Raw genomic sequence first — 21,900 nt, forward strand, 5'->3', positions numbered from 1 at the left:
CTCCCGCCCCTCCCCACTACCCCGCCCCAAACGGTCTGTCCCATTCCAGGCTATTTGCCCCTCCCGTTCGCTCCCCACTTTCCCTGGTTCTTCTCTTTGGCCTCGGGCCACTCCTGAAACTGAACTTGTGAATACCCCACGAGCCCCTGCATCTCAGAAACATGGTCTGGAGGGCAGGTTCCTTTTAATCCACTTGTGGGCACCTTGGGGGATGCCCTAGGACTATTTCATGGGGGGGGGTGCTTGAACAGGCCTCGCCCCTCATCAGCACATTTCCAGGCAGCTCTTGTCCTGTGGCTCCTGGGCAAGCCCAGCCCCCGCCCCAGGGTTCCACCAGCCACAGCACCTGGGGCAGGTGGGGCCTGGGTGCGCACAGTACTGAGTCAGGAACCTGCACTCGGGTGGGGGTCTCCAGGGACTCATGCTGACCTTCATGGTGGGGTCACACTTCCCCATCTCGCAGTCCCGGGGCCAGCCCCTCTCCCCAGCACGGGCGTGTGCAGCGTCTGGGTGCCTGGCTGCCCCAGGACAGGGCTCCCAGGGAAGGGGGTTCGTTGGACAGCAGCCCCAGGCCTGCTGTGGACGGAGATCAACCCTAGTGCTGCCAGAGGCCAGGCATGACATTTCCTTCCGTGTCTTTTTCTTTTTCTTTTTTTTTAAGAAAAAGGAAACAGCAAACTTTTTGATGTTGCGTCCATCTTCCACCAGCTCAGGTCCAGTCACTCGACCCTGGGGCAGGTGCTCAGCCCCTGCAGGGCCCCTGGGGCAGGAAGGCCCAGTGCGTTCCACTGCCTGGCGTCTGCTCACCATCTGCAGTGGGTCACTGAGGCTGGCGGGGTCACAGGAGGGGGTGGGCGCTCCTTCACTTACGCAGGCCTGTGGGGGCGAGGTGGGGGTGAGCAGGGTCAGAGAACCCGGAAGGAAAGTCCTAGGGGTCAGCGGTCAGCAGGGGTGGCTGTACCCTGTTCCCTTCCAGAACAAATGGGACAAAATCCAAGAAGAGGAAGGCTTCCTGGCCTTTGGGAGAGGGCCAGGGGCGAGGGGCTGAACTTCTGCCAGGCCTGGCCAGGACTGTGGCTTGCCACGGAAATCTCAGGGCCTTGTGCCTGCACAGCTGACTTTGGCCGCAGGCACCTCAGTGGGGTTTGGGCCAGGAGACTGGGAGCAGAATGAGGGGCTCGCCCTGGGTCCCTCTGGTCGCCCAGATCCATGGCTGGAGGGAAATCCCAGAAGCTTGTCCAGCCTGGCAAGCTCTTCCAGAGCCTGTGCGTCCAGGCCATCAACTCCCACACACCTTGCCCTGGCTTGGGCGCCCGAGCGAGGTCCCCTACTGTGGGAGCTGGACACCTGCTACGTCTGACGGCCCTTGGCTGACGTGGGTTACTTAGAGGGTAGAAAGGCTGGGAGGCTGCCCAGAGGGCCAGAGTCCCCAGAGGGTGGCTGCAGTGTGGCCCCAAGGGCAGGCTTGTCCCTGAGGGCCGGGGTGGGACAGAGGAAGCACAGCCCTCCCGGGAGAAGGACCACCAGCTGCCTCTTCCGACCCCAGCTTTCAGGATTCCACGTGGGACAGGGCCCGTGGCAAAGGTCCCTTCAGAGGAGGTGGACCAGCAGCCCAGGTGCCCCGACCTGAGGCCTGGGGAGTGCAGGGCCGTGGACACTGCTTTTCAGGAGGGAAGAAGTGTGACCCTCCAATGGCAGGGAACACCTCACACTTCCTGCCACGGTGAGACCTGGGAAAATCGCCACGTCACCTCCCGGGAGGAGGCCTCTCAGCGCCCCCTGGGTCCCCGGCACAAAGCCAGCTCAGCTCCCACTCCCACAGACCCTGCTGGGTGCGGCGCTCTGCACCCCCAGTCCAGGCCTGCTGCCGGCGTGAAGAGACCTTGGGAAGGTGGGAGACGGGTGGACGGATGGGTGATGGATGGACGGACAGAAAGACAGCTGCCTGGTGAGGCTTCCCAAGGTGGCTGTGCCAACCGCACCGGCCAGGCCAGCCGGGGCAGGCTCTGGGGCCGTACTTACAGGTACGCCTGCTGGAACAAGAGGCTGGAAGACTTTTCATTGACATGGTAGAGTGGAAATGGGTCAAATCCACCAATGAAATCAACTGAAAGAAACCAAGACCCAAATAAAACAAACCCAAACAATGGACAAGATGGCAGAGTGAGGTCGTCCCCAAGCACAGACACCCCTGCAGGGATGCAGAGGCAGAGAGGCAGCGCCGAGGTGGCGCCCCGGCAGGCTCACGCCCCCGGAGGATGAAGGGCGGACTCCCGCTGGGGGAAAAGCTTCTCAGGATGCTGGCGCTCTCAGGAGGCTGCGGGGGCTGCCCGGCTCTCCCAGTCACAGCACCTCGAGGCGGTGGCTGCACAGGGCATTGCTGGCCAGGGCTTGCTGAGCAAAGCTAACACATTCTGAACCCCAGGGCTGGCTCCCACGCGGAAACGTTTTAGTGCGACTGACACAGGAAGCCCCTTCCGTTTCTTCCCAGCCAGCTGTGGGCTGAGTGACGGTTTGGGGGTCTCACCACACAAGGACTGAAGGTATCTGGGGGCTGGTCCAGGAGTCAGCCTGCTCTCTGAAGGATGTATGGACCACCTACCCAACGGCCACCTGACCTCTGGAAACAGAGGCTCTGAATTCAGATCCCGACCCCAGAGAAGGCTCTGCCTGTGGAGCCACGGCGCTCTCCCTAGGTGCACGCAGCCCCGCCCACCCTGACTTCGTTCTTCTCTTCAAGGTCTTCCTCTTCCCAGGAGACCCTATTGGAGCCTGAGGCAGTCAGGGCCAGCGAGAGCACCCCAGCGTTGATGCTGCAAATTAAAGCACAGTCCAGGGGGCTCATGGGTGGGGGGACGTACGAATGCTCTCAGACAGGCCCAGCCAGAGCTGGGGCCTGAAGTGGCCCCAGGTGTAAGGAGGCACTTGGTGGGGCAGCGGGGCAGTGAGGGCACGTTCCTCTGTAGGTCAGAACTCAGCCTTCCGCCTGCAACAGCTGTGGGGATCGCTGGGGGCCAGCCCGCAGCACAGGAGCCCCCAGCCCGGGGGAGCAGGGGTGCACTGCGCCCTGGTGCCGCAGCCCGGGACCCTCCTCATCTCTTCTCAGGTGGCTGGACCGTCCCCCAGGCCAGGGGGCCCAGGACAGGCCAGGACCTCTGTGGCACGGGGACCCATTTAAGAGGCCAGGTCTCAGGCCTGGGCCATGACAGGCCTCTGTAGTCGATGTTCAGCTTCCCTTTCCCTCCCCCACTTCCTGGTGGGGCCAGACGGCTCACTAAGGGGCTTTGGCAGGAGGCTGGCGGCCGCACACTTACAGCTGTCCTCCTCCTCGGTGAAAACACTGACCACATAACAGGCACAGATGAAGCCCAGGAGCTGAAAGACATGAGAGGATTCTCAGGGCGAGGACCCGGGAGCCAGAGAAGCATCGTCACGGGAAGTGGGCCCCAGGGCATCCTAACTATGAGGCCACTGCCCTCTCGGCCTCTGTGTCCTCGCCTGTAAAACACAACAAAGAGAGAGATCCATTGGCCTCCTAAGCTCTGGAGTTCTAACGGCGTCGAGTCCCCACTGCGGGTGAGCACCTCTGCGGGTGAGGGGGACACATGAGGGTGAGGGGGCCAGTGGACAAGCCCCTGCTTGAACAGGGGGTGAGATGCAGAGAGAAGCCCTGAGAGACCCGTAGCCACGGCCTGGATGGGCCCCAGGCCGACTGTGCCCCCAGCGTTGACACCCCCGTTACAGCTGGACTGTCCTCCCTGAGGCCTCTGGCCTTAAGCAGACAACCATTGGGTTTCCCTCCTGGGGAAGCGGGCGTCTAGCGGCAGCCACAGCAGACAAGTTTTGAGCCTGCCAAGCTGCACGGTTTGGAAGAGAGTGCCGGAGAGAGACACGGAGGCCTTGGCCCAGCAGTCGACTGCGGGCAGAGTGGACGGGGCTGGCTGCTGCCCTGCGGGAGTCAAGGGCTTGGCCCGGCAGAGATTCTTCAGCCAGGCTCCTCAGAGGATGCTCAGACTGCAGGGGAAAGAGGGCAGGCGGACACCTGGGCCCCAGGGCTGCTAGGAGAAAGGGCTTCCACTGAGACGGGCAAGGCTGGCACTGCCCACAGGGGGCCCCTCCGATCTCGCACAGCCCAGGCAGCAGTAACCACGGGGGGAGTTACTCCCAAGTGTGGAGTTTACTGGCCTCGTGGAACTGCGTCCTCTCTGACGAGAACAAGGGGGCCCGGCTCCAACCCTCAGCACACAGCAGCCTGGAGCAGGCAGCAAAGTGCATCTCGACACCGCATGGGCAGCTAAGGAGGGGCCCACAGCCCCCTGTGCTCCCAGGATCCCTGGAGGGGCTGCCCCACCCCAGCTCATCCCGGAGGCTCTGCAGAGGGAAGCCTCTTCCACAGAAGCTGGAAACCTGAGAGGTGGCCCAGGACAGTGAGCTCATGCCCTCTGACCTCCAAGCCCAGTAGGTCAGACCTCCACGCTCTGGGGCATCACCAACTGTCAGATCACCCCCACACCAGGTGGTGGTCTCGACCTCCAGGACGTAGCACAGAGGATGGTCCCAATGGTGGTGGGTCATAGGTGCCCCAGCTGCCCCGGGCAGACGCTCCCCCAACATTCCCCACCCTGCGTGGTGTGGATGGTCCACCCACGGGCTCCTGCACCCTCCAGCTTGGGGTGGCCAATGGGGAGCCCAGCAGGAGACTAGGGGGAGGGAGGGGGTTGGGGGAGAAGCAGGACGTATATCTCCCGGCGCCTTGTCTGCAGGACTGCCTCCCAGCCCCGGGGCCACAGCTCTGCAGACCTCTGTGGTGTACCATAACTCCTCCCTGCGTCCCCTCAGGCCAGAGTGGCAACGGCTCAGCCACAGCCCCGAGGGAGTCTGGTATCCCGTGTGGTCTCCAACAGGGCACCCACCCTTCACTAGCCCCCAGGAATTCACCTAATCTGAATGCATCATCTGTCTTGGTGGGACCTCGCCTGATCAGGGGAATAAACAGAAAAGATGTTTCATGGGGATTCCTGCCATGGAGGAGCTAAGCAGTCTTCTGAGAGAGGTGGTGGGGCAACCGCAGCCTGGGAGGGGACAAGAGGCCGGTGGAGGAAGGGGAACAGGAAGGCAGCCACTGGCGCAGGAGCAAAGGGCTGAGGGAGCGAGAGACTGGCCCTCTGTCAGCGAGACCTCAGAGGGTGCACTTAACCTCTGTGTCTTGGTTTCTTCACCACAGAACAGGCCCATTGTGCCTCCAAGAAGGAGATGGAAGCCCGTCCGTCCAGGCGGCAGGTCAACGGCTCCTTTGTGCCTGTCTCTTTGCCGTTGCACAGCAAACTTGAGACGCCTTCCCAAGCAGCCTTTCCTGGCACCGTGGGCCCAGGGGGAGGCCGCGCACAGGAGCCTGGAGCGCCTCTTGGGAGAAGGGGCGCAGCCCTGGGCGCTGGCCGCGGTGCTGAAACCTCCACAGCCGCCCTGCTCCTCCTCGGCGGGGGGAGGACTGCCTCTCCTCTGCCCTCCAGTCCCTCCTCCTCTCCTCCTCCTCCTCCTCCTCCCCTCCTCCTCCGGATTCAGCCCAGTCTTCCGTGAGGCTCTCAGACGCCTGCAGGACCTGCTCCCCCAGCCCACCTGTGCAGCCAAGGGTCTGCTGCTCCTGGACCCCCGAGGACAAACAGCAGAGGCTGACAGGTATTCAGAAACTCGAACTTCACTGAAGAAATCCCCAGTGGTGTCTCCCCCAACAGTGCACAGCGCTTGCGCACCAACAGCGCAATGGAAACACCCTGCGAGAATCATCACTTGTCCTTTTCCAGTTTCATTTGTGTTGCCTGTTCACAAATCCTGTCAGTGACTTCAGAAGTTCTGACTTGTATCCTTGGCAAGTGGTTCTTTCTCTCTTCAAGCAATGTGCCCTGGTTCCCACGTGTTTTGGGGTAACCGGAGCCCTCTATTTGCCTCAGCGAGTAAACCGTGGTGGGAGAGAGAAGGTCCCAGCACCTGAAGGAGGGGCAGCACCCAGGTGCCCTGAAGTCTGGTTTCTGTTGGACCTGCAAGAGTGGGGGAGCGGGCAGCCCAGCAAGCTCTCACGGCTGCCCCCACGGTCTCGTGTCTTGTGCCAGGGGAGGCCCTCGACTTGGAATTCAGTTTCCGATGTCAGCTGCCAGCACAGAACCTTTGTCCTATAAACCCAGCACCCACTGGGACATGTTGGCATCGACCCAGGGGGTCAGGAGCCCCCAGATCTGACCAGTGCCCTCTGGTGGCCCACCGCTTGTGCCGGAGCCCTGGAGTCGGCCAGCTGCCAGGCACTTACTTGCTCAGCCCACTCTCCGCCCTCCCTCCACATTAGATCGTTTCTCTGCAGACAAAATGCCTGATGTCTACTGAAATTTGAACTTCAGATACACGATGAAACTATTTTTAGTAAGTACATCCAAAAAGTGGCATGGAACACGCTTACAATAAAACTTACTTGCTGTTTATCTAAAATTTAAATTTAACTGGGCGTCATGCATTTTTATTCACTGAATCTACACCCCTAACTCTCAACGTAGCAGGAGCTGAAAGCGGCCAGTGTGCCAGCTGGCTAGGTCTCTGCCCCCCTTTCCACAGCCCACTGTCGGGTGGACATGGAAACAGTCCTTCTGACTTGGAGGAGGCTGTGGAGAAGCTCTCGGGGCTCCTCGCCTGCCCATGCTGCCTCCAGGGTGGGGAGAGGGCTGCAGAAGCCTCCATCCTGATCCCTCCTGCAGAGGGCCCCCTCCACCTGGCCCCACCCCACAGCATCACCAGAGCCTCCAGTTCTGTCCCCTCGTTTTATCCTCACTCCGACCCTGGGGTTGGAGTCAATTCCGAGCCCACTTTACAGAGTGCGGCACTGAGGCTCAGGTGGCCCAGACCACACAGGAGGGAGGGGGGGTGTGGTTACTTAACCTTTGGGCAGGGATGGGTGGGAAGGGGCTTCCAGCCCTGGCAGAGGACGGTGGTCCTGCCTTGTGCAGGAAAGGCCTGGGACCTGGTCCCATAGCAGGATGAGCCCCCTCCACCCTTCCCCTCCTTTCCTCCCCTCCCCCAAGCTCACCGCCACCAGGATCTGCAGGGTGCTGTGCAGGGCCTCCACGTAGCCATGCTCCAGGGTGCAGCCGATGCCTGGCACTGGGGCCTGGCTGTCTAGAGGGCCCAGGCCAGCTGCTGGCTCCTCTCGCAGACAACCTGGGCCATGCTCACGCCACCAGGAGCGGTGCCGGGAGAGGTTGAAAGTCAGGAGCTTGCTGTCCTGGGGTGAGGGGGTGGAGCTAGGTTAGTGCCAGGGACATGGTCAGCCTCCACCCACCCTAGCCCAGCGTGGGCCCCCCAGCCCAGCGTGGGTGCCCAGACCTCCCACTTCCCCTGCCTGCAGAGGGGGGCAGGGGCACCAAGGCCCTCTCGGCCATTCTCCTGCAGGGAAGGCCTTGCTGTTCTTGCCAACAGCCCCCGGCTCACAGCCCTTCCTCCAGGAAGGCCTTCCTGACCAGGCCAGACCCCCAGGACATGCTCTCTCAGTGCCCTGGACCCCTCCCTCACCTCTCCAGCCAATGCTGCCGTTTCAGGTGTATTTGAACTAAGGTCTGTCTCTCTCAGTGCCGCCCCAGGTATGGTCCCAGGGAGCAGGGGCCGTCTGCCCCATCGCACACCTGCCATCCCACTCCTGAGCATCGTGCAAGGATGAACTGAAGTGTTTTGTGTGAAGGGCCCAGATCAGCAGCTCAGGCAGGATCCACTCACACGGGCGCTTCCGCAGCACATGGCTTGGACGTGGTGCCCCCCCCCACAGGAGGGACCCTGGGCTTTATCAGCATTTGAGAGAGCCGCAGGAGGACAGTGTCCCCTCTGGCCACACCGGTGCTGTTTCCATCTGCATGCCTCTGCTGAAGCTGGGCGCTCTGCTCCCCTTCCCGAGTCCTGACTCTCCTTCCAGGCACCGCCCAGGCTCCAAGGCCCCCTCTTCCAGGAAGCCTTTTTTGGTGCATCTGCTTCCAGCCGGTGACCACTTGCCCAGCAATGCCCACAGCCCCTCATCTATCCACCACATCACTTTCCCCAGACATTCACTGAGTCACTGCTGTGGGCCAGGAGTGCTCTGAGTGCTGGGGACAGAGCCATGAACGTTCTCTGCCTTGGCCGGGGGAAGCAGGCGACAGACAAACAAACACATCCAGTGCCCGCGGGGCCAGCCAAGACCCCCGCCGCTTTCGTGAGTTCCCCCCCGTACTCACCTTGGAGAGGCCTCCCACTTCCAAGTAGAAGCAGATAATGAAGATGTTCCAGGTGATCCAGGCGGCTGCCCACACAGCGTACTAGGGAGACAAGAGAGGGTAGGGGGAGGTGAGCCCAGACCTTGGAGGGGAGGGAGCCCAACTTGCTTTGGCACGGTGCCTTTGGAGGACGAGGCCTCTGCAGCAGTAGAGGGGTCTCTGCTCCCTGAGTCTGGAGGCCAGGGTGTTCTGTTTGGAGGATGATCATCCTGAGCCCCCTAGGGACAGGTCTCAGCCATGGAGCCTCATACACTGTGCCAAGAGGGTGGCCGGGCTCCTGCTCCCATGGGAAGAGGGGCGCCCAGGAGATGGGGCTGCTGGGACAGCCAGCTGGAAGGACCCGATCTCCTGGCCCAGAGGTGCCCATGGCCCGTCCCAGGTGGACCAATGATAAGCAAGGGTATGAGCAGCCTGAACCCCCAAAATCCACCCAAAGAGCCCCTGAGGTCTGCTGCAGGGAAGGGAGGGCTGCCAGCTGGCACCTGCTTTTGTCAAGTTTTACTGAGATGCAGCCACGCCCGGGCTGTGCCAGTGCAGAGCCAGGTACCCTCCACGGAGACCATGGTCCACAAAGCTTGGGAGATCCACATCTGGGCTTTTACAGAGAAGTGTCTGCTCCAAGCCCTGGTCGAGACCAATTATTTTGATCTGCACTGAACGAGAATCCTGCTCCGCTTGGAGCAAAACTTTCTGGACATTGTTTGAGCATCTCCAGAGATGGGATGGCAGTGGGGGGAGGGGCGGGGCTGGCGTACACTGGGTTCCAATCCTGCCTTGAACCCCCAGCAGGTGCTCTGCACCCCAGTTTCCCAGAACCATCCCCAAAGCCACAATTTCCAGGTCTGAACTCTGGAACTTATCCAGGCTTTGGGAAGGTTTGAGCCTGGGGTTCTGGGAAGATGGTGTGTAGCTGAAATTCTGGCCTTTCCGGGTTTCCTGACAGAACTGTCACTGGAACCCCCCTGCCAGACCTCCCACCCACCTGCCCGCAGGGGAAGGGCCGGAGCACAGCGGACTCACCACCACGATATAACGAGGCCGGTACTGGATGGTGCCGAAGAGCCCCAGGATGACCACTACAATGTGGACGAAGGTGGCCAGGATGGGCACCCACTGGTAGCCCAGGAAGTCGAACACCTGCCTCTCCAGGGCAGTGACCTAGGAGCAGAGCGGGCCTGTGAGGGGCGGCGGACCCCCTGGGGGAGGCCCCGGCCCCCCTCTCCTGCCTGATCATCACCATCCAACACCCACTGCGGTCCTGGCTCTTCCAACAAAAACCTCCAAATGAGTTGGATGGGCCTGGGAGCATCACTGCTGGGGTGTTCCTCCTTCAGTGAGCCCGTCCTCAGTTTCCTCATCTGCAGAATGGGCGTACAGGGGGCTGCCCAAAGGGGGCTGTAGGGCCAACAGCAAACAGTGGAAGGTGGAGGCCTGGGACACGGGTCCCTGGGTGCTCTTGGCCGTGAGCAGATGCTGCGCTCCTAGGCCCCCCAGATCAGCACCCTCCTTGTCTGTGGGGCTCTCTCACCGTTTTGGGGCACTTCTCCCCTCTGAGGACTTCCTTTCCCCTCAGCTCTGTGGACGCCAGCCCTGCAGGCATGGCCAACAGAGGACCAACTCGAGGGAATCAGAGACACCTAAGGAACCTGCTGTTTCATACGCAGGGAGACAGACTGGCTCTGAGCTCAGGTGGCTTCAGGAAGCAGTCGCTCATTCCTTCATCCACTCATTCATCACGTTTGTGGGCCGACGACACGCTAGGAGAAAGTACAGCTGAATCCGCTGCACCCTAGACACCATCCCACCCGTGTTCAGGACAAGGAAAGCTGGTGCAGCAAGGGCAGAAAGGACCAGCACGTCCTGGAAGGATGGTGGCAGAGAAGGGACAGCAACCCAGCAGGGCCCATGGCTGCTTCCCACGGTTTCCCCACAGGCCCACTGCGCATCCAGCACTCGTTGCCACTGGGCAGACTGCAGAGGCAGGCGAGAGCCGTCCCGAAGCACAGCGGCCAGCGGAGTCGGAGATGGAGACGGGGCGCCAGCTGAGCCCTGGGGCGGGGAGGACGCTGAAGGGCCGGGGGTGGGGTGGGGAGCCCCTCCCAGCAGGTCGCCTCAGGCATGGGAGGGAGGCGCCAGTCTTCCCACAGCCAGGCAGGCTAGGTCACTGCACGCCCCTCCTCAGGACTAGCTGGGCTACGACCAAGAGCAGAGGGGAGAGGGAGGGACGGGGCGGCAGGGGCCAACCTCCCTCCCACACGGCCTGCTGGCCACAGCCAGGGAGCTCCGCACCCCCACCCCCCACCCTGGCCTGTGTCTTGGAGCCCTCTCCGGACCCCGACCAGCCCCCAAGAAGCAGCTGCCGTGGACGGCCCCGCGCTGGGGGCATATATTTCCAAGAGGTTTCAGGGAGGGGGACATTCCAGGCATGCCCCTTGGAGGGCTGGGGTCCGTCCTAGGAGACAGCTGGGGTGGGGAGGCAGGAGCAAGTGCACAGCAGTGCATCACATCAGGAACTGCCCTGGTGTTCCCACCGGGACAGCGTCCCCCTGTGAGTCGCGAGGAGGAGGCTCCCAGCCACGGGGCAGAGCGCCTCCCCTCCATGCCTGAGGTGGACGCCGTCAGGCTGCAGCCTCCCTGATCACAGCCCTGTGTCCTTCACCCCCAAGGTCGCGAACCTCAGCGACAGTCCTGCTCGGTGGCTTTCTAGGAAAGGGACAAAGGTTGGAGGGTGCTAACAGGCTGGGGATGGCGAAGAGGGGCCAGTTCAGGGCCGCAGACACACCCGGGAGTGACAGCAGAGACGTAGCTGTGGGTTACAGGCCCCCACGTGCCCAAGTTCCCACCGCTAAACTTGATCCCTAACTGCAGCCCCAACAAAGTCCCCACACATGGCACAGAAAGAGAGTGGTAATTATGTGCCAGGAAGCAGGGGGAGGAGTTGGGAGCTCCTCAGAGGGGTCCTTGGCGCTGATTCTCAGAGCTCCCCCACCCCCGTCAGCAGGCACAGGACAGAGGGCTGCCCAACAACCTCCATGCCCCTGGACAGACCAGGCCAGACATTCACACGGCAGGGAGGACCTTGACAAGTCAAGCTCTGGGCCAAGGCAAGGGCTCCAGCCACTGTCTGGTCTGGGCTCCGGGGCCGGGGGCTGTGAGCCAGCTGGGCCCCAGGGACGAGGGCTGTGAGATGGCTGCGCCCCAGGGCTGGGGGTTGTGAGCCGGCTGGGCCCCAGGGCCGGGGGCGTGTGCGCTGGTGTGCCCCAGGGCCAGGGGCTGTGAGCCGGCTGGGCCCCAGGGCCGGGGGGTGGGGTGTGAGCTGGCTGTGGCTGCAAACAGGCTGCAACGCTCAGGGCTCTAAGCCACAACCAGTGTTACCTCATGATGTCCCTGTGTAGGGGTCCAGGCACATCTTAGCTGGCTTCTCAGCTCAGGGTCTCACCAGACGTAAATCAAGGGGCCAGCAGGGACTGACCGGGGTCTGTCCTGAGCCTCCTGACCTGGGTAGGGGGCTGCATTCTTTTGGGATGACTGAAGCTCCTGGCCGGACAGGATGTGCATCCCTGCTAACCACTAAGTCTGAGGGGGTCCCCAGGGTCTGCTCACAGAAGAGAGACCCTGCGCTGGCAGGCTGGCCAGCACAGGTGGAGGCCTGTGGGACATCTTTTCATTCTGAAGCCAAAGCACTGGAAGGCTCAGCACCCTGAGGTGCCTCAGTGGCCGCCTGCCCACCCCAAGCCCCTCGCTAAGCCCTGGCTTCTGTCAACACCTGGGGCACAGCCCGGGAAAGCGTGGGCAAAGGTCAAGCTATTCTTCAGGGAGAAGGCCCCAGGATGGTCGGGCCTTTGTCCCATAGCTGGGTAAGGAGAAAACTCTCACACTTGTCAAAAACAGGAAAGCAAGCCAAGGACCACCCCGCCCACAGCCTCCCCCTCGGCTCCCCAGCCCCACACACGGTGACAGAGCGGAGAGGGTGTCAAACCTCTTCCCACTACGCTGGCCCCTCCACTGGGCAGAGCAGGGGCGGGTGGACAGCCAGGACAAAAGGCTTTTTTGTAGTCCCTGCTGCCTTTCAGCTCTGGCCACTGACAGCACGGGGACACAGCTCTGTTCTGCCCTCAGGCTCACCTGGCTGAGACCAAAGAGTCTGCGAGAAGCCCCATCCAGGGAAACCCTGCTGCCCTCCAGCCTGGAGAACCACCCCGCATCAGCTGTAGTCAGAGTCCCAGCAGCCTGTGCCAGGCCCACCTGTGCACCATTCCCTGTCCTCTGCTGGCCAGACAGGCAACACGGCCCAGCATGACCCCCCAAGCCCTGGGGCCTCCTCCCTCACCCACTGCAGCTGCAGCTGTTTCTGCTGCTCTGAATCTCAGCCCACGGTCGCCCTCAGGTGCATCCCTCACACCAAACTCAACCCACAGAAGCCAAAGTCATGCCACCGCCGAAGCAACTCCGCTTCCTGATGCCCGGACACGGCCAGCCAGCTGCAAGCCTCCAGACTGCAAAGCTCCCCGTCAGCCGGGGCTCCTCCTGTCCTCCTATCCATGATCCCTTCTTCCCTTCCCTGTCCCCCAGCCCCATCCCCAGGACGGATTCTGGCCACAGAGGGAGCCCTCCCACCCAAAGACAGTGAGTGACACCTCTGCTCCAAGGCTTGCAATAGCTCCCTATTGCCAGCGCAAAGTCCTCAGGCCTCACAGCCTGCTGCAGAGCCCAGGCTCTCCCTCCACCTTATCTGTCCAGCAAAACCCTGCAGACCACCCACCTTCCTCCAGGCTCCCCATCGGCCTGCCCCCCATGCTTCCGCAGCACTCAGCTCGCAGGGCAGCTCCAGTACTCCTTCCTTCCTCCAAACAGGACATACAAGCCTGTGCTTCTCAGCCCCATGCCAGCCCTGCCCCCAGGCAAAGGATAGGACCCCAATCCTGGCACAGCCATGGGTGCAAGAGGACTTCCTACTCACAACATCTCTGAAGCAAGCCCTTCCTCCTCCCCATCAGCCCCCTCTAGGTCAGGAGGAAACACCCTGCCAGCTGAGCCAGGCGCACACCCAGCACCCTTCCACAAAGCAGCATTTCCCTTTTAAGACCAGAGTCCCAGGAACCTATCAGCATCTCCTCCCCAGCCCTGGGCCTCTACTCCAGCGCTCTAGGAATGAGAACTACTCGGAGTCCCCGGAGCTCTAAGGGCAGGAGAAAACTTGGCCAAGGGATGTCCAAGTTCTTTGACAAAGCACTGTACCCAGGGGGCCCAGTTAATCCCGGACACAAGAGACAGAAACGCAGCCCCAGGCACCCGCCTCTTCTCCATTCCCCATTTCCCCCGGCCAGGGCAAAAGGGGAGGGGCCACCTCCTCCACCGGCTTGGGAGGGGCCAGGGGCCGGCAGGGCGGGCCTCACACACCCCACACCCCAAGACACACACACACACACACCCCTGGTACACGCTCCTTGCGTGCACACTTGGGGCCACACACACTTTCTGTCACGCGTGGACACCGGTGCCCCTTCCCCGCCGCGCGCACAGGACTTGGAGATCGCGGGCTAGGCGCCCGGGCCTGAAGGCTTTTGTTCCTCGCCAGCCAATTCCAGCAGCTCCCCAGCACCTGCCCAGCCGCTTGGGGCCCCGCGGCTGCCCCCGAGATCCGCGCGCGCGCGCACACGCTGTGGGGCGCCCGGGGTTGCACCGAGGGGCCGTCGGGGTCGCGCACAGGGCGCTGGCTTCCCACGCCCCTGGCAGCTGCCGGAAACTTCGGCCGCAGAAGCTCTCGGGTCCGAGCTGTGCCCAGTCCGGAGCCTCCAGAGGCAGGCGCGGACCCAGCGGGCAGGGCTGGGGTCGGGGGACGGCGCCCGGATCCCCCATTGCGCAGGGACTGCGGGTCCCGAGGAGGGGTCGCCACTCACCAGCTGGAAAGTGCAGAGGAAGATGAGCGCGCAGCGGCCAGAGCAGCAGCCCATGATGTCTGCCCGGCTCGCGGGCGTCGCCTCTGCCAGTCTGAACCAGGAGCCACCCGCGCGCGGGATGCCCAACGCCTCGGCCCGCAGCCCTCGCAGCGCAGCCCCCCCAATTCCTGTCCCCCGCCTCCGGCCCCTCCCCGCCGCGCAGCGCCCCGCCCGCCCCGGCCCCTCGGCCCCGCCCCACCCTGCAGACCACCCCCATTCCCGGCCCTGCCGGCTCTGCCCTAGATCCCTGGTCCCTTCAGTCCCTGGCGGCCCCCGACCCCGCCCCATAGATTTGAGAGCGCCTCTGGCCAGGTCGCACCAGGCACACCCCTCCGTCCCCCCGTCCTCCCCTCGCCGGCCCTTGGCCCTGGGCCAGTGCCGGCTAGCCCCCTCCTCGGGCTGCCCTCGGCCCAGCTCCGCCCCTCGGAATAACAGCTGCGCCTCGTCTTTCTCCCACAACCCAGGACTGGACTGGAAGCCTCCGAGGGGCTTCTCGCCAGCTGGGGAGGGGGCGAGGAACCCTTTCTTAAAGGGGCGATGGCACGACTCCTCAGGCTGTGTGGAGCAATGAGGGGCAGCCTGTGGCCCAGAGACAGACCCAAAGCTGCTGCAAAGCCACTCCGCAGAGTCCAGGAAAACCCCATGACACTCTCCTGCCAGGCACCTCCTGTGCTTGCCCTGGGTCTTCGAGTGACCTACCCAATCAGCCTCCTTCCTGGTGGGGCTCAGGCACACCGTATTCCTGAGGCCTCCTGGACCAGCTCAGATGTCCCCCTCCTGGGGGTGAGGACCCAGGAGTAGGAGGAGGGGTGAGCTGGCCTACCAGGAGTTCACCTGCCCAGGCAATGTGGGGGGACCTGCAGGCCAGGTCTGCTCTTTGAGGGGCCAGGCCAGGGTCAGGCCTGAGGGGAAGAGAGGGACCTGGGAGACCTTGGGTTGCAGGCAGCCCTGGGGCAATGGTCCTGCATTTAGTGGGGGGAGGACTGGGCCAGGACCCCAATGTGCAAAGGTGCAGAGGTGGGACTGACAAGGTGTGGGGCAGATGGTGAGAGGGGAGGCAGGTAGGGTGGGGCCCAGCAGTTTGCGCACAGACTAGCTTGGACTTTATTCTGTTGGTCATAGGGAGCCACTGGGGTCTAGATCAGGGTAGGCCGTGACCAAGTGACTCTTGTGCTGGGAGGCAGGACGTGGTCCTGGCCAGGACCTAACAGAGTGGCAGTGGGTGGGGGGAGAGGGCACAGAGCATTGCATTTCAGCTTTGGGCCATTGTTCTTGGCTCCAGGGGTCCAGGGCCAGGTCCCAGCCCTGCAGTGAAGATGGGCACTGGACATCGGGTCCTTGGAGATCTGGCTGCCCCGCTATCAGCTACCCCCTTCACGCAGGAGGGACCTGAGACCAGTTTCCCATGGCAAGCTCAGTTCCTGACCTCGCTCATGTGATTTCACAGACTAGCCAGAGTTTTCCCATGCGAGGTTTTGGCTGACTGTCCTGCAGTCCCTGGAAGCGGGAGAAGCCAAGTTCATTGGTACGTTTGATGGAGGAGCAAGGTCAAGTCCTCCTAAGGTCTTCAGCGAATTGGGGATGAAGCCGCACCAGATGCCTAACCCAGGCTCTACTTGGGGAGGCAGCTCCCAGACCCTGGCAAACAGAAGGGGTGGGAGGAAAGGTCTGGTGAGCTGGGAGGGGGTCCTCAGGCTGTTTGTCGATGGAAGGGAACAGGACACCCGTGGGGCACGAGGAGGGCCCCGGAGACCACTCAGGACAGCCATAGTGGGGCTGGGCCAGGGGAGCAGGAGGGGCCTCTGAAGCCCCCCAGAGTGACATCCAGTCCCTGGCATGATGACTCAGCAGGCCTGAAGAGACCCCCCTCCTGGGAAAAACTTGGACTCACTGCCCAAGGTCTTTGACCTTCCTTGCACGTCTTGACCTTCACAGTGAGCTGAGTGAAAGTGGCAGGACTCCCCAGGAGGGTGTTCATGAGAAATGACTCAGTGAAGGAGCAGATGGCAAGGGGATCTCTTTAACGGCAGCATCGTGAGGTGTGGGCCTGTGACTGCTGTGGGGGAGGGGGTCTGGCCGCAGCCCTGGGCTCTTCCCACCAGACGCCAGCCCAGCGACACTCCTGCCAGTCATGACGGTCAAAGACGTATCCAGAGAAGGACGAACTTCCCTTGGGACCACCCTCACTCTTGTCCAGGTGGCCTCGATTTTATAGAAAGCCCTGCACCTGCTCCGAATGGCATAGATCAAGGGGGCGGGACGGGGATCGCGTCGCCAACTGACAGTCCTGGAGTGGAGCAGAGTAAACGTCTCCCCTGCACGCATTTGCCCACCTGTGCTGGGACGCGTGGGCGATGGCTGCCACTGCGCTGTCTGCAGACCGAAGCCAGACTGAATGGTTGTAGTTTCCAACAAGCGCCAGAAAAGAGGAGTGCCGTTCAAAACCGCGAGAGACCACTTCACACCCACTAGGACGGTTGGAACCCACAGACAGACACAGCAAGCCTTGGCCAGGACTCAGAGACACCAGAACCCTGACACCCTGCTAGAGAGGGCGCAAGACAGCGCGGCCGCGGTGGAAAACCGCCCGGCGGACCCTCAGAGGTTAAATGCGAGGTTACCGTAGGACCCAGCACTTCTATTCCTGGATATTTTCCCGAAAGAAGCTGAAATTCCGTCATAAAACCGTGTGCACAAGCGTTTCAGCACCAGCGTTTCTGATAGCCCAAAGCGGAAACAACCCAAGTGTCCCCAACTGGGTGGATACACCTAAAATGTGGTCCAGCCGCTGAGGGACTGTCCCTTGGCTCCAAGAAGGAATCAAGCTTCGGATATGCGCTGTGCCTCGGCCGAACACTGAAAACGCCAAGCGAAAGGAGTCATCGTGGGCCATCCACTCCTGAAAACTGATGCCAGGGGAGGGGGGAGCCCCGCTAGCCTCCCCTTCTGGCACCTCCTGGCGGCCTCCTGAGCGTCACCTGTTCCAGAAGTACACGTCCTGGTGGAGGGGTCAGGGATCAATCAGAGCAGCTCGGACACTGACCTCTCACATGTGGGGCTCTGCGTGGGGTCGATGGTGTCCATATACCCGGGGCAGGCAAGCTGCTGTGGACGGGACGAGGGGTTCCCCCCTACTCCTGCCCCGGAGTGCAGAGTTGCCCACTTTACGGACAGCAAGTCTATGGCTGGGTCATCCCTGGGCTGTAGGGTTTTACATAACACCTCGTTTCACATTCCTTCTTGCTGAGTGTTCATGGTTCCTGAGAGCTGAATGGTGCCAAATCCGCATTTGACGTAGACTCCCAGACAGGAAGTCACTGATCAGAGGTACCCACACCCGCCTCCGGATTCAGGACAGCAGAAACGGCAGTGCTGTGAGTCAAGACCAGAGAACAGGGGTGGGCTCTCTCCAGGCCCCCAACAGAACGTCCAAGGGGCTGGGGGACGGATGGCAGCCTGACACCAGGCAACAATGCCAAGTCAGCAAGGCGAGGTCAGGAGTGCTCGCACCACCCGCGTCTGAGCACCGACAGCAAGTCGGGAGGAAGCCCTGCTCTGGGGTCTGCGGACCGAACCGGCACAGTCAGGGGAAAGTGTCCCTGGTTTCCAGACAGTGAAAACGGGCACTCCGAGTATGGGACTGTTTCCCCCTAGGTTGGAGGGGTCTTTCCCAGGGAAGGCCTCCAGGCAGGGCTGCAGGGCAGGGCTCTGTGTGTGCTTCCTTAATGCACCCAGTCATTCATTTGCTGTGGCAGCCATAACAGTTCACTACAAACTGGGGGCAGGGGGAGGGCTTAAATCATCAGAAATGTTTTCTCTGAGGTTCTGGAGGCCAGAGACCAAAATCAAGGTGTCTGCAGGCAGGGTCACCTCCTTCCAGAGGCTCCAGACCATCCTCGACTTCCAGCTCTGGGGACTCCAGGCGTCCCTGGGCTTGTGGCCACATCACGCCCATCTCTGCCTCCATCTTCACGTGGCCCCTTTCTCTGTCTGTCCTCTGCTGTCTCTTGTAAGACACGGGTGATGGCCTTTAGGGCTGACCCAGGTAATCCGGGACAGTCTCACTCGAGGCCCTTAACCCAGTCACAACTGCGAAGACCCTTTTCCTAAACAAGTTTCTGTTCACAGATTCCAGGCATTAGGAGCGTGTCCTCTGGAGGCCACCACTCGACACTACACTTGGAGAGGCCAGGCTGAGTTTTGGGGGGCTCCCAGCCCCCTGCCGCCACCTCCACCCACCCTCCCTGTGGCAAAAAAACAGGCAAAGACCCCGATCCCTGGTCTGTGCAGGGTCAGCTCACAGCGGCTGGAGGAACCTCCGCTCCGTCCAGACCTCTCGACATCCCTGTGCACCAGGAGAGACAGGAACTGCCATGTGCACAAATGTTTTCGGATGAGACTGAGAGAAGTTTCCAACTATCCACAAACATTCCTGGAAGAACAGAAGCCTTGACCCCTGGAACTGCACAGAGGGGGCCGCCGGAGCCCTTGCTCCGGACCAGGAGGCAGCCCAGCTGCAGGCCTTGTCAGTTCTGTTCTTCCCTTGGAAGAAGATGCACTGGGCCGCCTCCAGTGCACAGCAGAAAAGCAAAGAGGAGGAGCCCCTTTGTGGAGGAGCCAGCACCCACACCTCCATCCTGAAAGGCCAGTCCCCCTCAGCAACAGCCTCAGGGCGCCTTTCTTGTGTGGAAGAGCTTGTGCATCTGAACCTCAGGGAGCCCAGGACACCTGGCCTATGATTTCCCGGAGGCAGTGCCTCCACGTTTCCCGGGACCAGAGATTCTGGTTTCCTGGTCCTTCAGAGTGGACAGAGTGGATGCAGTCATGCCCTGCTGAACTGCAGACCCTTGAAATCCTGGCTCCATTGCGACCCATCCTGGGGAACTCGCCTCCCCTTGAGCTCCAGGGCTGGAGCCCAGGGCTGAGATGCCACAGGTCAGTGCATCCCCTGCCCCTGTTGGCCTAGAAGTGGACACATGACCCAGGCTGGTGACTCTCTGGCGTTTGGCAGGGATGCTGAAGCAAAGCCACTTCCTGCCGCTGCATGCAGACCAGGGAGCATACAGCTTTGGAGCTGCATGTTGGGATGTTAGCATGAAAACGAAACAGCAGAGCAAAGGTATGATGAGAAACCTGGTTCTCCGCAACATCGCTGAGCCGCTGGATCAAGCGTCACCTGAAAGCCTGGACTTCTGGACTTTTCACCACAAGAGACCATAATTTCCTTTGTTTTTTAAGCCAGTTGGGGTTGGGTTTTCTGTCTCTAATGACTAGAATCCGGAAAGATTCCTGACTAAGATGGGTGTGGGAGGGCTAAGGCAGGGGCTGTGTGGATCTTACTGTCATAGCCCAGGATCTGAGCCCTCAGGCCTGCGGTGTGAAAAGCTGGCCCTGTCTCAACACATTCTTGGCTGGGACGCCCTAGCTGTGTGGGCAAGTGTTGGCAGCTTCTAGTTCCTGGGTTGTTTTAGGGTGGGGCGACGGCTCAGGATTCCTGAACCGCTGTGCTCTGTCACGATGCACAGCCCACAGAAGGTGGGGCCATGTTCTGACATTTCTTCCATCTCCTTCATCCCGGGGCCCAGTTCTTCCTGAGCATCACCTGGGGCAGCAGCAGGGTCAGATGGGGCCGGGGCCACCCAGGCCCTTCTCCCCATGGGGCCACATCCCCCCACCCAACAGGCCAGAGCCTGGGCAGGCCTGAGCCAACCCTACGCCCTTTTCTTGGGTGCAGGATGGAGCCACTTCAGGAAGGCACTGGCGGTGGAAGGTAGTCAATGGAGGACAGAAACATGGAGGGAACGACATGGGGGGACGTCCACATATGCCCAGCTCCACCACTGTTAACGAAATGAAAACCACAGCAGCAGTGGCACCAAGGAGCCGCTGGTAACACTGAGCCCCGAGGGGTCGTGAGAAATGCGGCGCCCACATCAGGGCATCTGGTCCAGAGGCTGTGGAAACGACCTGACAGAATCCACCAGAGTTTACCCAGCACCTCCGCTGCCAGGCGTCTACACCACGGAAACGCTCACGTGAACGCGGAGAGCTGGCTGTACACAGATGTCCGGTCTGACTGAGACGGCGCAGCAAAATCCTGGCAATGATGAGGATAGCGGTGACAGCAGGCGCCAGGCAGGGAACCCGTAATATGACCCCGCAGCTGGGAAGAGTGTCTGCGATAAAGACAGGCGAGGAGAAGGTGCCCAGGGAGCCAGCTGCCTGCCGAGCAAGGGCCAGGGAAAGTGCTGATCAGGAGGCTGGTCTCGGCAGGTCGTCCCGAGCTGCTAGCCACGGTCCCCTCTGGAGGGGCCTGCCCTGGACCCAAGGGCTGCGCACCACGTCCTGGGGCATTAGGCTGTGTCCGTCCGGCTGCGTGAGGCCCTGCAGGGGATGTCTGTCCACATGCGGCCCGTTCTCACCCATCCTGGCTGGAGCCTGCTGGGGTCTTGGTGGCAAAGCAGGACCGGGCAGCTGGGCCGCAGGAATCTACCCTGAGCTGCTCTGTGTGAGACCCTGCGGGGCACACTCAGTGACTGGAGAGGTCAAGGCCGTGGGCAGGACCTTCAGCAATTCCCAGGCCACAGGGCAGGGCAGTGCAGGCTGGGCTGCAGGGAGGTGGACCCTGAGGAATGAGCAGGATTTCCACAAGGAAAGGAGAGCAGAGAACACCGGGTTGGGAGGGCCTGAGTGCCGGGGTTGGGGCAGGGCAGAGCCCAGACCAGAACCCACACAAGTGTACACACATGGCCCTCACCTGCCCTGTGTAGCCTCAGCTGCTTCTTTAGGCTCTGCCACCCCTGCTGGCAGCTGGCTGAACCCTGGGACCCAGCTGACCGGGTTGTGAGGCCCAGACAGGACCACTGATGACCGGTGCTCACAGACTTACCCAATTTGTCCATTACTTCCACATGTTGGGAATGAACCTGACCTCTGAGACTGGGGCTGGGTCAGATCAGAGACACCATTGCCCATCCCTGGCCTTCACACCCCCAGCTCCCCACACCCTCCTTCTACTCTGAAGAGGATGGTACAGAAGCTGGGTGCAAACCTCAGCTCCATACTCACTGCCTTTCTGACCTTGGGGAAATTACTTAACTGCTCTGGGCCTTTGTTTCTTCATCTGAACGATGGCTTCATATCAGAAAGACCGTGCTTTGTTGTGCAGTTTAGACAAGATCTTCCTAATTGGGCCCAGGGCCCGACTTCTCCCAGGGGGCAGGAGGCGAGGTCCCTGGCCTGAAAAGGAGGATCAGAGCCCTCCTTTCACAGATAGGGAAACTGAGTCCAGGAAACAGGCCTATGGCTACCCTGCAGATGAGCTTGTGTGGCCTGGGCCGGCACCAGGAGCCACCCAGCCCCTCAGAGTCATTGACTCAGGTTTTCACTTTGCTGTCCTCATAGTCTCTTTGGTTTTATTCATATGGAGAACTGCAGAAGCCCCAGGGAGGTAACCACAAAGATGATCACATTACTGTAACTGGAAATTAATGGACTGCTGGTGGTTCTAAAAGAAAACAAATTATCTAAATATTTTAGATGGGGTAATAAAACGTTTTCAATTTGCAGCTACATGTTCTGCCATTCACCACTTCATTGCCCAGATTCTGCTGCTGTCAGTGAGCATTTTATCCTCTGCTGTTTGCTCACTGTACGAGCCATGAGATGTCAGAGGGAGG

The 21,900-nt window shown here is 61.3% G+C and overlaps 1 protein-coding gene across 2 annotated transcripts; it reads right to left on the bottom strand.

Moving 5' to 3' along the window:
• Window positions 1–167: 167 nt before the first annotated feature.
• NKAIN4 (sodium/potassium transporting ATPase interacting 4) lies at window positions 168–14,351 on the bottom strand. 2 transcript variants are annotated; one of them, XR_012061550.1, is made up of 8 exons: window positions 14,183–14,351; window positions 9,303–9,440; window positions 8,244–8,324; window positions 7,070–7,264; window positions 3,315–3,375; window positions 2,528–2,598; window positions 2,023–2,107; window positions 168–876 (listed from the first exon to the last, which is right to left on the bottom strand). XR_012061550.1 is itself a non-coding variant. In XM_072943613.1 (7 exons), exons 1-7 carry the CDS (start codon window positions 14,234–14,236, stop codon window positions 867–869), a joined length of 624 nt encoding a protein of 207 aa, XP_072799714.1. In that variant the 5' UTR covers window positions 14,237–14,351; the 3' UTR covers window positions 168–866. The 2 variants fall into 2 exon arrangements, 1 of the variants encoding a protein (XP_072799714.1); XM_072943613.1 differs by lacking the exon at window positions 2,528–2,598.
• Between the last annotated feature and the right edge of the window lie 7,549 nt (window positions 14,352–21,900).

Source organism: Vicugna pacos, chromosome 19 (assembly GCF_048564905.1).
Source record: "Vicugna pacos chromosome 19, VicPac4, whole genome shotgun sequence".
Lineage (NCBI taxonomy): Eukaryota > Metazoa > Chordata > Mammalia > Artiodactyla > Camelidae > Vicugna > Vicugna pacos.

Coding starts and splice junctions, on each gene's coding strand:
- NKAIN4 (XM_072943613.1), bottom strand. CDS start 14,236: ATGGGCTGCTGCTCTGGCCGCTGCGCGCTCATCTTCCTCTGCACTTTC. Junction 7,265..8,243: donor AAGTGGGAGGCCTCTCCAAG/GTGAGTACGGGG, acceptor CCCTCACCCCAG/GACAGCAAGCTCCTGACTTT. Junction 2,108..3,314: donor CACCGAGGAGGAGGACAGCT/GTAAGTGTGCGG, acceptor GGTTTCTTTCAG/TTGATTTCATTGGTGGATTT.